The sequence below is a fragment of the Bison bison genome, unplaced genomic scaffold, assembly GCF_000754665.1.
Source record: "Bison bison bison isolate TAMUID 2011002044 unplaced genomic scaffold, Bison_UMD1.0 scf7180017864376, whole genome shotgun sequence".
Classification (NCBI taxonomy): domain Eukaryota; kingdom Metazoa; phylum Chordata; class Mammalia; order Artiodactyla; family Bovidae; genus Bison; species Bison bison.
The window spans coordinates 15,296,530-15,312,918 of record NW_011494948.1 but is presented as its reverse complement, the minus strand read 5'-3'; the positions used below and the strand labels follow the sequence as shown (position 1 = coordinate 15,312,918).

The 16,389-nt window shown below is 41.9% G+C and overlaps 1 protein-coding gene and 1 pseudogene across 1 annotated transcript; both read left to right on the top strand.

Moving 5' to 3' along the window:
- Positions 1-599: 599 nt before the first annotated feature.
- LOC105000984 lies at positions 600-6,488 on the top strand (annotated as a pseudogene).
- Positions 6,489-13,648: 7,160 nt separating this feature from the next.
- LOC105000962 (interferon beta-2) lies at positions 13,649-15,746 on the top strand. The gene has a single exon (XM_010857086.1). The coding sequence runs from the start codon at positions 13,907-13,909 to the stop codon at positions 14,465-14,467; it is 561 nt and encodes a 186-aa protein (XP_010855388.1). The 5' UTR covers positions 13,649-13,906; the 3' UTR covers positions 14,468-15,746.
- The last annotated feature ends 643 nt before the right edge of the window (positions 15,747-16,389 follow it).

Genomic DNA, 16,389 nt, shown 5'->3' with positions numbered 1-16,389 from the left:
GGATTCTCCAGGCAAGAATACTGGAGTGGGTTGCCATGCCCTCCTCCAGGGGATCTTCCTGACCCAGGGATCAAACTGGTGTCTGCTCTGTCTCCTGAATTGGCAGGCAGGTTCTCTACCATTAGTTCCACCTGGGAAGCCCAGCACAATGCTATTAGTCTGTAAAAAACCATATAGAAAAGTAATAAAGAGAAGATTTCAAAATATGATTTAGAAGAGGAAATTAGTGATCAACATGCTTGAGCCCTTAACCTAGAATAGGAAATATAATTTGTTACAAATATTTATAAATCATTCATGAAAATTATCATACATTAGACTTACACTGAAAATATCCATAAAGATGGAAGGCTAACTCCTCAAAATAACCATTTTGTCCTGACCTGGATGTCAGATTCTTTTATGGATCAGAGACTGGGGGGAGGTGAGGAAACAAAGTAAAGTGAGAGTGAAGTCGCTCAGTCGTGTCCGACTCTGTGACCCGTGGACTGTTGTCCACAAAGCTCCTCCGTCCATGGGATTCTCCAGGCAAGAATACTGGAGTGGGTTGCCATTTCCTTCTCCAAAGGACCTTTTAATTCCTGTAAATATCTCCCAGAATGTCTAGTAAGCCTCAGGTAGGGGCATGTGTTAATTGCACTTCCTTACAATCATTTCATGGGTGCTGTGAAATGGAATATCTCATGTCACGTCAACAAACCAAGATGTCACATCTATCTGTGATTCTGGCCTTCCCAAATGTGAATTTCTGTTCCACCTGGTAAGTAGCCAAGTAGGGCATCTGTGCCATTGCCACACAAAGAATCACAGTCCTTCACAGGTAGGTGGGGTCAGGTTATCCCCTGAGGCAGGCCATTATGGTTGTTTCAGTTTAGTTCAGTTCAGTTGCTCAGTCGTGTCTGTCTCTTTGCGACCACATGGACCGCAGCACGCCAGGCCTCCCTGTCTATCACCAACTCCTGGAGCTTACTCAAACTCATGTGCATTGAGTTGGTGATGCCATCCAACCATCTCATCCTCTGTCATCCCCTTCTCCTCCTGCCCTCAGTCTTTCCCAGCATCAGGGTCTTTTCAAATGAGTCAGTTCTTTGTATCAGGTGTCCAAAGTATTGGAGTTTCAGCTTCAACATAAGTCATTCCAATGAACACTTAGGACTGATCTCCTTTTAGGGTGGACTGGTTGGATCTCCTTGCAGTCCAAGGGACTCTCAAGGGTCTTCTCCAATAACACAAAGAGTTAAAGTCATAGAAGCAGATCCAGTGGAAATTCAAAATTAACCCTTCCCGGTTACAAGCTCAGACTACACCAGGTGATTCATTTCACTTCAGTTCAGTTCAGTTACTCAGTCATGTCCAACTCTCTGCAACCCCATGGACTGCAGCACCCCAGGCCGCCCTGTTCATCACCAACTCCAGGAGTTTATTCAAACTCATGTCCATTGAGTCAGTGATGCCATCCAGCCATTTCATCCTCTGTCACCCCCTTCTCCTCCCACTTTCAATCTTTCCCAGCATCAGGGTCTTTTCCAATGACTCAGTTCTTTGCATCAGGTGTCCAAAGTATTGGAGTTTCAGCTTAGGCATCAGTCCTTTCAATGAATATTCAGGACTGATTTCCTTTAGGACGGATTGGTTGGATCTCCTTGCTGTCCAAGGGACTTTCAGGAGTCTTCTCCAACACCACAGTTCAAAAGCATCAATTCTTTGGTGCTCAGCTTTCTTTATAGTCCAAATCTCACATCCATACATTAATATTGGGAAAAGCATAGCTTTGACTAGATGGACCTGTGTTGGCAAAGTAATGTCTCTGCTTTTTAATAAGCTGTCTAGGTTGGTCATAACTTTTCTTCCAAGGAGCAAGCATCTTTTAATTTCATGGCTGCAGTGACCATCTGCAGTGATTTTGGAGCCTCTAAAAATAAAGTCTGTCACTGTTTCCCCATCACTTTTCCATGAAGTGATGGGACCAGATGCCATGATCTTAGTTTTCTGAATGTTGAGTTTTAAGCCAATGTTTTCACTCTCCTCTTTCAGATGATTGATCCTCCAAAATTCACTTTCAAGAAAATAAAGTGTAACCACTGCTCCCTCCAAGTGTTCAGGTGTTTAGAATGTGTCTTTGCTGCTTTTCAGCAGTGTAAGGCGAGTGCAGAGAAAAAGAAAGTGAGTTGGGCAGTCAGGCAAGAAAAGGGAAATTTACTAGAGGGAAAAGAGAGGGTGACTGGCCCTTAAGGAGAACCAGCTTCCTCCCTTTCTGACAGGGTCCTACTTATACCCCACCAGTGAAAAATTTTCTGAAGGGTTGGTTAATTTTTAGCCTGTAGTTGAGTCCTGTGGTCACATAGCTGGAGGTCTAGAATCTGGTGGTCTTGTAGCTTTGAGAAGATAGGCACCAGTGAGAAAGCAGAATGCCATTTGGGCAATTTGGTCAGTCTCATAGATCACTATAATTTTATTCTCTGTTTGCAAGGTCGACATAATGAGTCATAGTATCAGTGAGACCCCGTGTGGGTCCTATCAGGCAGCCTCTCTGTATTAGTCCAGGTAATTGTCCTTGCTATGTCTAAGCAACCCAGTTTTCTTTCCTACTTTTGTATAATTTTCATATTGTTACCTCTTCTTTGTTATTTGTATTTCACTTGGTAAAAGCTGTCCTGATGCTTCTGCAGTCTTTTCTATTTCAATTTTGAGGTTTGTTGCAAAAATAAAGGAAGGGAAAATGTAAGTGAAAAGAAGAGGAAATGTATTTCTTATGTGATTTTTCAAGATATCAAAATTTTCCACTCTCATTGAACATTCCTAGAAAGTAAAAGTGAGCAGTGAATGAAAAAGTGACACACAAAGGTAAAGAGAAACAATGTAATTGAAAAAAAAAAAACTACAGTGACATTTTCTCTGTTCAAATGACAAAATGTCACTTAACTACACAAATGGGGATGAAGAGCTCTACAGAGTGACAGATTTCAGACCACCCCATGTGAGACTGTTTAGCTGCAGACAGAGCTGGAGGAGGGTAGCAGGCTCTTAGGCGGAGTGTTACCTAAGAGGCAAGTTGTCAGCTTTGCTAACTCCCAGTATCTATTTACTTATTTTTATTTGTCTGTTTACATTACTCACTCTTCATGGACGTTATCTGATTCTGAGGATATAGACCTATTAACTCACCATGAAAGAGACTGGGTCACAGATTGGACAGCCATTTTATTCACGTCTGAGAGGTCAGCTGTTACCTGGAAGCTACTAGGTATAAGTGATTTGGACAGGACGTCATGTTCACATAAGAGATGAGACTAGATGTAATAATGTTGACCACTGAGCTGAGGATTAAAGGAAGGGAAGCAGGTCATCTCAGGGAAATTCGATACAGTTCCCATAGTTAGATGTGTGAATTTTCCCCCTCGTGGGAATGGCTAGTATATACTGAATGCTTCTATGTCTTGTCCAGGCATGGTCGGAAGCATGCTATGTCATTCAATCTTCCCAACAATCCAGGGAAACAAATATGATTATCATTTCCATACAAGAGGAAAACCAGGGTGCTGAAGGTCACATAGCCAGTATAGGATGGAGCTGGGACATCAACCTAGGCAAACTTGCCCCCATGTCCAGTGTCTCAAGCACTGGACTGAGCTATCTCCTCTGACAAAGTGCTTCCTATTTCAGAGGAACTTAGTAAGTTCTTCCTCTCCAATTCCTATTCTTCTTTGTCACAAATGTGTCATTTGTTCATTCCAGGAACATTACAATCATTACATTACAATTAAAGAGGATACAGTTCCCATTGCCCTTGCTAACTTCCAGTCCTATATTTCAAGTGGTGTTTTGTTGATATCTACAGAGTAGCCTGGCAGACTATGGGCCATAGTTTCAAAAAGAGTTGGACACAGCTGAAACAACTTAGCAACAACTGAACTTTGAGAGTCCCTGTTTACATCTGAGAAAATATTTTGAGAAATTATCCAGAAAGTTTAAAAATCCATTTAAATTTACTCTTACTATCTTTGTTTTCAGAAGATTATAATTTTCTGAAACAGTCTTCAAATACTAGGTTTGAGTAGTCAAACTTTGGTGTGTATAGTTCTCTTAGAACTGGCTCTAAAAAAAAAAAAAAAAAAGACCTGGCTCTGTGGCCCACTCACTGGAAAAGACCGTGATGCTGGGAAAGACTGAGGGCAGGATGAGAAGGGGACAACAGAGGATGAGATGACGGGATCGCATCACCAACTCAATGGATATGAACTTGAGCAAATCTGACCAATAGAGAAGGACAGGGAAGCCTGGTGTGCTGTAGTCCATGGGGTAAAAGAGAGTGGACATGCCTTAGTGACCAACAACAATGGGACAGAGACCCCTCTGTGCACTTCCTCTGGGACAGACACCTTCCTGAATTCCCCACATGTGCCATTACTGCCTTTAGGGATTTTACAATCTATCAGGGCAGTCAAATGTTACATAATTAGATGGATTACTTAATTACAACTGCATGTAGTGCAGCTAAAGGAGAATGCTTAAGGTTAATGAGGAATAACATGGAGGCAGAATAGTTTAGTGGTCAAGTACCACTTATGCAGTTAATCCTGACTAATCTCTCTGAGTTTTCAGTTTCCTTATTTGCAAACATGTCAATAATTATAGTAATTATCTCATAAGGAAGCTGTGAAGATTACTGTCATGTTCATTAAAAACACTTTGCTGAGAGGCTGCATGTAAAAATTTCTGTCATTAATATAATTACAAATTATCTGTACCTTACAGAATTGGTAAAGACATGCCATTACAAGGGTTGAATGTAATTGCAACCTCAGTATCCCTGAGTGTATGGTAGATTATCACCATAGTGGCAACGGCGCCCCACTCCAGTACTCTTGCCTGGAAAATCCCATGGACAGAGGAGCCTGGTAGGCTGAAGTCCATGGGGTCGTTAAGTTGGACAGGACTGAGTAACTTCACTTTCACTTTTCACTTTCATGCATTGGAGAAGGAAATGGCAACCTACTCCAGTGTTCTTGCTTGGAGAATCCCAGGGACGGGGGAGCCTGGGGGGCTGCAGTCCATGGGGTCGCACAGAGTTGGACACGACTGGAGCGACTTAGCAGTAGCAGCAGCAGAGGTATAAAGAGAAATAAACACAGGCAAAATTGAATTTTTTAGGACAACTAGCCGGAGAAGGCAATGGCAACCCACTCCAGTACTCTTGCCTGGAGAATCCCAGGGACAGAGAAGCCTGGTGGGCTGCTGTCTATGGGGTCACACAGAGTTGGACACGACTGGAGCATTTTAGCAGCAGCAGCAGCAGGACAACTAGCACCTAAAAAAGTGCCTTGTGGATTACAGTTGCAACATAATTCATTTTTAACAAATGATATCAGTGATATTGTTCCCTATCATGTCTCCAGTGAGCTTAAGGCCTACTCAGATATTGTAAAGGTACACACACAACTGAATTTTTTGAAGAAGGGAAAAAGGGTAAATAAGGAAAAAATGAGAAAAATCAAAAGCTTCTCTTATAAGCTCTTTTTATATTGAATATTTCTTGGTGACCTGGAAAAGTCACCATTTTGCATGAATTTTTCTCCCTTCTCTGACTTTGATCAGACTCTTCTCCCCAGGAACAACTAAGGAGGTGTGAGAAGCATGCTATACAGCTGTGTAGCTATGAACCACAGTGGCATGCATGATTTGATGTCCCCCACATAGGAACTCATTGCAAAAATTAGCACTTGTATAGATTTCATTACAAAGAGTAGAAAAAGAAAGGAAAGGGCAAACTGGAAAAACCCAGAAAATGAAAGTTTCTCTACTCACTCTTTAAGAGCCACCCATCACCCCAAGCCCTCAGAATTTGCCTACACCTCCCCTGCATGCAGTCCTGCGAGCCCCCAGTGTCCCAGTGGCTCTCCCCGTCACTGTGCTGCTGGCCCTTGGTGATGCTCTGCTCTAGCCCCACGTGCTCCCTGGGCTGTGAGCTGCCTGCGAGCCACGGCAATCTGGAAAGCTTCACATGTTGGAGTCAGATGGAGAGACTGCCCATTGTGTCCTGTCTGAGGGACAGGACTGACTTCAGATTTCCTCAGACCCTGGTGCACGGGACCAGGCTTGAGAAGACACAAGCCACAGCTGTTGTGCACGAGTTGCTCCAGCAGACCTTCCAGCTCTTCAGCACCACGGGCTCTTCTGCAGGTCGGGACGAGAGCCTCCTGGACAGATTCCTCATGGGACTTGATCAGCAGTTGGAGGACCTGGACACGTGTCTGAGGGAGGGAAGGACACGGGAACAATCACCTCTAGGGAATGAGAACTCCAGATTGGCTGTGAAGCGTTACTTCCAGTGAATCAGTGTGTATCTCAAAGAGAAAGAATACAGCCGCTGTGCCTGGGAGGTTGTTAGCGTGGAAATCAGAAGGTGCTTGGTCTTTGCCAGCAAGCTCATCAGAAAACTCAGGAAATAAAAAAGACATTGAATGTGAAAACAGTTCATCTGGTCAACTAAATGGCTATTTTCTAAGATTCAAAGTGCAACCTTTAACTCTAGTTTTGTGTCAGATGACATATAAGTAATAGCTAATATATGGGATTATTCAAATGTATGTTAAATGTTTTGTTACCATAACTGTTTAAAACAGATTTAAGAATCCATTTTCCATATCTTAAAAACCTATAATATTTATTTATTTATTAAAATTATCAGAAATATTTAGGCTATTTATAGCATTTAAATATTTATTATTCATAAGATAGTTGTTTTGTATTATATTTTGTAGAAGACTACTATTTGTATTTAAGTAGTGGAAAGAAAAGTAGTTTTAAAAAAGCAAGCTGGCTTGCACACACCTTTGAACAAAATCTAACCCAAAGCCTGATCCTACAAGATAAACCTATACTGAAGTCACCTGAAGAAAGAGGGAACGGGGTTATCCACCCTGAGTCATAGAAGGAACAAGGGACAATATGAGGAGGGAATGAATGGGATTCTTGAGACATAGATTAGAGGTGGGAGGGAGATAAGTGAAGAAAAGCCCAGATCATGCACACAGTTGCCTGCTTGGGGCCTGTAAGAACTGGAGCGCCTTCAAGGATTAGTGGAGAACCACATACATCGTGGGAGGTCAATCGCATATATGGGATCTAGGATCCTGGAGTAGGATGAATAAGGGAGAGCAAGTTTCCTACACTTGGCCACTCCTGAGAAAAGAGTCTTCCTAAATTGTTCAAATGGAGGCAAGAAGAACAAGGCGGGCTGGGGATTGCAGAGACAGCAAAGAGATGTGAGAATCAGTAGCTGCCATGATAAATGTGACTCTAAAGAAGTAAAGAGGGTTTCTTAAGCTTATTTATATATATTAAACACACATGTCATTGCTAAACTTTTAAATAACTCATACAAAGGAATGCCTACCCTTGACCTCTAGGAGGATATACCCTAATCCTATACTGTTAACAATTTAATGGGTATCCTTCTAGACATTTTCATATGTAGTTAATAAATCTATACATAGGGACATATTAATGTATATCACATAAATATCCATTTTTCATATAATTTAGTTTCTCATTTATTTATATTTCCTTGCAAATAGATGTTTGAGATATTTCTTCATTAGTACATAAAAAAGGATTGCCTAGTTATAAATTGCTGCATTATGTCTTAACTGCAAAATTAAGATAATCATAAAAGCTTACCTTGAAAGTGTGGCAAGATTAATTGCCTTAATTTATAGCACATGCTCAGAATGGTACCAGACACTTCCCAAGTGCTCCTTACGTTAAGTCTTCTATTTGAATCTGTTTAGCAGATTATTTCCTCATGTTCTGGGTCTGTGGTCAGGAAGATGAGGCAGTTCCCAGAGTGCTGTTCAGAGACAGATTCCTGCAGCTCACCCACTGCACAGCAAGAGGAGAAATAGCCATTCACTGGGATGACATTCAGAGAAGGCGATGGCACCCCACTCCAGTATTCTTGCCTGGAAAATCCCATGGACGGAGGAGCCTGGTAGGCTGCAGTCCATGGGGTCGAGAAGAGTCAGACACGACTGAGTGAGTTCACTTTCACTTTCCACTTTAATGCATTGGAGAAGGAAATGGCAACCCACTCCTTTGTTCTTGCTTGGAGAATCCCAGGGACGGGGGAGCCTGATGGGCTGCCGTCCATGGAGTCGCACAGAGTCGGACACGACTGAAGCGACTTAGCAGCAGCAGCAGGGATGACATTGCCAAGCCTATTGCAACAATTACTCAGAGTTCTAGACAGAAACAGGAAACATTCCTATGTGGCACAGAGGCCAGCTGTCTACAAGACACACCCCCACCCTCACTGGATTCTTTGTTTTCCCTGGACTTTAGGAGCCCAGAGTTTCAGCCAGGAAGCCACAGGCGTCTGGCAGGCAGTCAGGAGGATCCTCTGCTCTGTGCACTCAACTCAGCCAGGAGGCCAGGCCAGAGGGGATTCCCAGGCTGGATCCTGAAATTCCTTTTGGCAGCTTGTATTTAGTTTCCTTTTCACTTGTTGCATCAACTTCATTGCCATTTTTGCCTTCTGGGGTTCATTACGCAATCTCTGATGATGTAACAAAATTCAAGTCACTTGTCGGTTTTGAGTATGTAGACGGCTTTGCTTTGGGCTGTTTCACTTTAAAGATTCAGAAACTGCCTCAGAGACAGGAAACTCACCCAGAACCTACACAGTGCGACCTGCCCTCATGTCAGCAGGGTGGGGCAAGGGGGCCCCCGGAGGCTTGTTCAGCAGCTGCAGCCAATGTGTTGTCCTTTTAACCCTCTTCTCAACCTTAGGTTGGCCCGACTCAATGCAGCCCTGATAGTTATTCTGAGAATTCAGAGTCCAGCTCAGAGAACAACCTGGGATCTGAAGGGAAAAGTAAATACAGGCTTGATGCAGACGGGCATGTTCTGAAAGGACCAGTCTGAGTGTCCAGCAGCAGTGGGTCCTGGCAGCAAACAGTGAAAACAAAGCCTGGGCTGCTCCTGCCTGTTCCTGGGCCATCGACCCTCTGATGGGAGAATTCTGAGAGTGACAGGGATGAAGAGTGTAGGATCCTCTGGTTGGGTACATTCTGGAGGAGTTAGGAGAGTTAGCCAAGGCCCTGACCAGAATACCGAGTCCCAGCTGCATCTGAAGTGAGCAGGAGAAACACGGCAATGATTATTGTCCATGGCCTGTGAATGATGTCCTTAGTGTGAGTAAAGGGAAGAGAGAAGAGGCTGCAACCAGAGGCACTTAGATCTCTCTGCATATTGTCCCTTTTCACACCAGGGGGGAGGCCTGAGGAGGGGGTCTGGGCCCCCTGGCTGTGAGCACAGGGCAACCCCAGCCTGGGCAGAGTCAGCCTCAGGTGCTGAGAGAGGGCGAGAGCGAGGCCGCAGCTGGAAGGTGGGAAGACACGCTCTTCTCTCACGCTGGAGACGGACTTTCCATCGTGGTCCTGAAGTTTACAGGAACTCTCTTTGTCACCAAGCAAAATGTCTCCAGTCTACTCTGGCCTATTTTTAAATTTATATAATAGTATACATTTTCTTCTGAGGTGAGTGTCTTTCAATGACTGCCATATTTGTGCCTTTAGTTGTGGTTCTTTTTATTGTTATTAATAACCCTATTATCAGGATAGATAAAGTATTTATGCAATTTTAATGGGTATTTGGGCTGTTTCTAGTTTGGGACTCTTATGAATATTGCTGATCTGAATATTCTTTACTTCTATACTGATGCATATTTACATGATTCTCTCCCAGGGTAATTGCTAAGAGTGGACTTACTGGGTCATGTTGTTGTTCAGTCGCTCAGTCATGTCAGATTCTTTGTGACCCCAATGGACTGCAACAAGACTTCCCAGTCCTTCACCGTCTCCCAGAGCTTGCTCAAACTCATATCCATTGAATCAGAGATGTCATCCAACCATCGTGTCCTCTGTCATCCCACTCTCCTGCCTTCAGTCTTTCCCAGCATCAGGGACTTTTCTAATGAGTCAGCTCATTAAAGGATTGCAGTTTCAGTTTCAGCATCAGTCCTTCTAACGAAGTTCAGGATTGATTTCCTTTAGGATTGACTGGTTTAATCTCCCTGCAGTTCAAGGGACTCTCAAGAGTCTTCTCCAATACCACAGTTCAAAAGCATCAATTCGTTAGTGTTCAGCCTTCATTATGGTCCAGCTCTTACATCCACATATTACTGGGTCATAGACCACAGGCTATGCATATTTTCAGCTTTGCTAGATAATGTTTTTGAAAGTAGTTGTACAAATATACACAACAAACATTAGTTGCTCCATATGGTCATCACATTTGCTATTTTCAGATCTTAATTTTTTATTTGCAGGCAATGTATTTATCTAAAAACTTGAAAAATCAACCAAACTTTTATATAGTGTTTGTAAAGCTTATCAGAGAAAAATAACAAAATTAGTTATTGTCATAAGCATATATATATGAAAATTCAAGGAAAACTTAGTTCATTAAAAATTAGCAAATGTCATGAAAAAATTTCATTCATACTTGCAACAATAAGAAAGCATAAATATATTGGAATGAACCTCAGAAAGAATGTGCAAGACACATAATCAAGCCAGCAGCAAAAATTTATTGAGAGATAGTTTTAAAATAGTTCAAGAAAATGGCAATATTTGTTTTACTTTATGACGTGGTTAGGACATGTTTGCTAAGTAAATGTTTGTTCACTAAAAGACCGTGTTTCTCAGGAGGAGGTGGCCTTGACAGTCTCCTATTGCACACTCAGATTTCCCTTCTCACTGAGGCTTACTACCTCATCACGTGCTTACATGTCCCTTGCTCACTTACAAAGAGAGAAGTTGCTTAACCTCATTAATGATCAAGATTTAAAACCTACTGTCTCAATGTTAGAGAAAAAAATTGTTATTTTTTCTGGCCATCTGAGTCAAAAATGCAATTATAGACTTGTACTTAGAGGTCAAAGGTAAAGACAAATTGTCCTGTCAAAGCTATTTTTAAAAAAACACTTAAATCTACACTTTATTCAAATCTCCTTATTCCTGTACCCACCCACCCAGCCCCGCTGGTTGCAGGAATTTCATTTTTATTTATTTATGGCTGTGAGACTTGTGACATCTTATTAAATAGTTCCCCAACCAGGGATCCAAGCAGGATCCTGCAGTGAAAGCATGGAGTCCCAATCAGTGAAACTCAAGGGAATTCCCAGATCTCCTTAGTTTTTACCCAAAGTTGTTTTTCTGTCCTGGGATGCCATTTAGAATGGCACAGTACCTTTAATTTCCATGTTTCCTTAGGCACCTCAAGGCTGTGACAATTTCTCAGTAGTAGACTTTTTATGTTCTTATCAGTGGTATTATTTTGAAATGTCAATTTCCAATTTTTATTACTAATGTCAAAAGATGTGATTGATTTTAATATTGATCTTTTTTTCAGTGACCTTGTTAAATTTATTTTAAAATTTCAATAGTTTATATGTCCTTTTGTATTTTGTATGTACACAATTACATCATCTTTAGATAGAAAAAAAATTATCTGAGACAGCAAGGGATTTGAACAGATCTCTTACAAAGAAAATATCTAAATTGTCAATAAGCATATGAAAATGTGCTGAACCTTATTAATAACTAGCAATATGAATTAAAACTCTAATAAGATATCACTCTGATTCACTAGAATGGCTAAAATTAAGAAGACTGGCAATACCAAGTGTTGAAAAGAAAGTAATGCAACTGACATCCCATACTCTTGATAGTGAGAATATAAATTGGTGTAAACTTTGAAAAATGTTTGTCATTATCTACTGAATCTGAACATATGCACATTCTATGAGCCAATTACTTCATCCTAGGCATATATCCAACAGAAGGCTACATAAATGTGCACCAAAAGATGCAAACAAGGATTTTCATAGCCAAAATGAATTATGCCGACATAAAGTCCGTGAAGGCAATCGAAAGAGACCTATTAGGAAGCACCTCATGAACACAATAGCAGGAAGTGGGAGGAGGACAAAGAGAAGAAAGCAGAAGGAGTTCTTGTTTGCAATTCTGCACCCATCCCCTTCTTCCGGTTCCTCACTCTGGTCTTTCTTTCCAGTCTCTACAGCCATGAGAGCGCCTGGGCAGGACTTTTCCCTGCTTTAGTTCCCAATAACATTTGGGCCCATTCTTCTGTCCAGGGCACAACTTAGTGCCCTCTCTGCCTGAAGACTTCTCGAATGAAGTACAAAGCCACACTCTGGCATTCAAAAGCATCCCGAATATATCTTGAGCTGATTTTCCCACCATTGATCCCCTTGGTTCTTCACTCATAACTCATCCACAATTTGAAGCTCCTTCTACGTGGTCCCTGCAAACTCAGCAATTCTCCTGGCTCTGTGTAAGCTGCTCTCTCCATCTTGAGCTGTGCTCACCACCATGAACCATCACCACAGGAGGCCAAGTGAGCACTTGACTAGCCCAATCTTAGCTGTACTATGACTGCAAAAGTATGCACAGTATTTTGAAGGAACTATGAAAAAGAGGAATGTAACTATCTCATTATTAATTTATATTGGTATATGTTGGAATGATAACATTTGGATATTTTGTGTTCAATAAAACACACTGTTAAAATTAACTTCACTTGTTTCTTTTTAATCTTTTGACGTGGCTACTAGAAAAATTTAAATTGCCTGTATGGCTCCCATGATATTTCTTCTGAGCAGTGCTGAATACATTCTCTGGTAGCATATCGGAAAATCACAGAAAGAACAAATAATGTTTAGTTGCACAAATTAAATATAATTGCTATTAAATGTTAGTATATTTCCTTTAGTATATTTTTTTTCTATATACTTTTACATAGTGGCATTGTATCTACAATTTTATGCCCTGCTTTTGAATATAACTAGGTGCTTTTTATTTTCTAATGATACCAAAAAATATATTCCTTATAGAAAAAATTTTAATGTGAGAAAAGAAAGGGTAAAAATTTAGTAACATTTAAAAAATTCTTTGAAACTAGATTATGAAAATACCTAAGAATCCTATCTCACAGATATTCTTTCATTATGGAGAAATTTTCATGTACAAACAGTTCTAAAGGAACAAAATGAAGAGGAAAGAATTTTCCTACTTGCTGCATCCTTACCTTAATATGCAAAATCAGATATTTAGATTATTCAAAGTATGTACAAAATAAATATACATTGCCCCTCAGTTATGGTCAAAAGGCATCCTACAAGAGAAATCATGAACTTTTATGTGTGGCCTGTATAACATTCATTTGCCTGCACAGAGATAAGACTTAATCTTTACTTTGGTATATTCTGGATAATTTGAGATTGCCAAATAAAGCAATAAATTAAAGTTGATAAAGATATGCAATATCTTGCTGCTTATGGTTAAGACCTAAAAAAAACTCACGCAAACTTACCTTATACAAAAAAAACTCATGCAAACTTACCTTATACAAAAAATACAAAAATTATTTTCTACAATTGTTAAACTCTTAGAAATAAAGACCCTTTCACAAAATCTAAGAATATGAAAAAAGAACAAGAAAGATCTTTTCCCAGTGAAAGAACCCTGTAATAATTCAGTTCAAATTGATTAGGCATTTTTTTTTTTTTTTAGCATTTAGCAATTCACTGAAAATTTACAAAAACATTAGAAATTCTCCCAGACTGTATATCTTTTCCCCTAATACATATAAAATCAAAAAGCAAGGAGCTAAAAAGAAAAAGAGTTTTAGAGGTAACTAATCAACACAGGAGAACTAAAAAGGAAACTGGAAAGTGGGAAATTCCTCTCCAATAGAAAGAATGGAGGGCCATGCTGTATAAGTAGCCCACACTCAAGAAGGAAGGCCATTCACTCTGCAAACCCTTGAAGACTCAGCTTCAGCACCTACTAGCAGAACAGGCAGCCCTGTGCCTGATTTCATCATGACCCACCGGTGCCTCCTCCAGATGGTTCTCCTGCTGTGTTTCTCCACCACAGCTCTTTCCAGGAGCTACAGCTTGCTTCGATTCCAACAAAGGCGGAGCCTTGCGGTATGTCAGAAACTCCTGTGGCAGTTACCTTCAACTCCTCAACATTGCCTCGAGGCCAGGATGGACTTCCAGATGCCTGAGGAAATGAAGCAAGCACAGCAGTTCCGGAAGGAAGATGCCATATTGGTCATCTATGAGATGCTCCAGCAGATCTTCAATATTCTCACCAGAGACTTCTCCAGCACTGGCTGGTCTGAGACCATCATTGAGGACCTCCTTGAGGAACTCTATGAGCAGGTGAATCGTCTGGAGCCAATCCAGAAGGAAATAATGCAGAAGCAAAACTCCACTATGGGAGACACAACCGTTCTTCACCTGAGGAAATATTACTTCAACCTCGTGCAGTACCTGAAGTTCAAGGAGTACAACAGGTGTGCCTGGACAGTCGTACGAGTGCAAATACTCAGGAATTTTTCTTTCCTGACGAGACTAACAGGTTACCTCCATGACTGAACATCTCCCACCTGTGGCTCTGGGTATGGACAATGTGACTTTGAGGTGATACTCTTCACCCAGCAGAGGCTCTTGAAGTAACTGACAATGCAATGCACTGGATTTCAATGGATAGTTAAAGACTGTAAGCTATTTTTAAATTGATTTATGCATTATTTATTTATTTAAACTTTTATATGGGAAATAAATTATTTATGAAACAAAATTGAACATGGCAGTTTTAATGTCAACTTGATTGATGTGACAACATATATTAAAAATTGGCGAGCACCCTGGAGACATTTATTGCAAAACAAGCCTGCAGAATAGTAGTTTCCAGCCCCTGCCTTTGAGGAATTTAAAATAGAAGACATGTGGAATGTCCAAGTTACAGGCATATTCTCCATGGATCGGTACAGTTTACCTGCTCTTGTCTCCTTCACTTCTTTAAATGTATCAGACAGCTCATGCTGTAGGGTCCCGCAATATGATGTGGGGTTCTTTTGTCTTTTTTTCAACTGGGGGAAAATGTACACCACCTTACATTTGAGGATCTTACAAAGTAAGCCTTCTTGATGCCAATAAATCTGGGGCAAATTCCATTCAGTTTATAAAATTCTTAACTACAGAAAATGAAAAATTCTGACCTTCTAAATGTCCTTAGTTTCTTGTACACTTCAACCCTTATTTCTAACAATGTAGTCCTGGGAAAGAGGTTTCAGGAACATGAGTTAAAAATTACTTAAGACGGTCACGGGGTCATTAAAAACTGTCAGATATGGTAATCCCTCAATTAAAAATTAGTGAAAAGTAATTTTGAGGGTTAGCCCTCCCATCGCCCCATAGCGGACAGTGTCATCGCGGCCACTGGGTTCCACTTTGTACCCAACGCCCTCCTATAGTCCCACAGCGAATAGTCTCTGAGCCACCGCGGGATTCGACCGTGTTCGCAACGCCCCTCACCTCCCCACCCCCATCCCCACATCGTGGTAAAGTCAATAGTCTCATCACGGACACTGTGTTCCACTATGCTCCAACTTGTGCGGAACACTCTCCCATCTACTCACTGCAAATTGTCTCCTAGCCGCCGCGGGATTCGACATGTGAGCAACTCCCCAGCAGGTTCCCACAGAGAATAATCTCTTAGCCGCCGCGCTCCTCCTGCGCAACGCCCACCCGCCCCCACCACAGAACCAAAACTGTCATCGCTGCCGCTGTGTTTCACTTTGTGCACAACGTCCTCCCACCGTTTCACAGCGATAGTTTACTAGCCCGCGGGATTCAGCGTGTCCGCAGCGCCCGCCGCTCCCCACCTCCCATGATGGTGGTACAGCCAATAGTGTCATCGCAGTTACCTTGTTTCACTTTGTCAGCAACGCCCCCACAGCGTCGGGTAACCAATCGTTTCATGCCCACCTTCTAGTTTCACTTTGGGCACAACGCTGTCCATCCTCGCGTCGCCAATAATCCCATCACCGCTGCCCGGTCCCTTTCTCTGAGCTGTGGGTTCCCTCGCGTCGGAAGTGAGCGCCAGTCTGTAAAATCAGCCTCATCTCGCTCAGAAGCCCCGCCTTGGGGGTTCTTTTCCTCAAACATGGCTTGGTTGTTTGACATGTGGAAAGAAAGCCCACTACTCAGGCGGTCGTTCCGGAAATGCAATATTCTGGCTCCCTACTCAGGACAGCGGAAAACCAGCGCTTTTCCATAAAAGGGCTAATGATATGCGCACCCTTGGATCAGTGCTCCTATAAAAAGCTCTGTGAAAACTTGACGTCCTGTCTCTCCAGCGCATGTGAGTCAACTGCCAACTCCCCCAAGACCGCGATTCGAAAGCAGAAGCGATCGAACCACAGCGTGCGCGCTCTCGCGGTCGCCCGGAGAAGCAGGCGGTCTGCGGTTCCATCTCAGCGCTTTGTTTCGCGGTGCTCGCGCGTCCCCTCCCG

What these genes read in the sequence shown, in the direction of transcription:
- LOC105000962 (XM_010857086.1), top strand. Translation starts at nt 13,907, where the DNA reads ATGACCCACCGGTGCCTCCTCCAGATGGTTCTCCTGCTGTGTTTCTCC.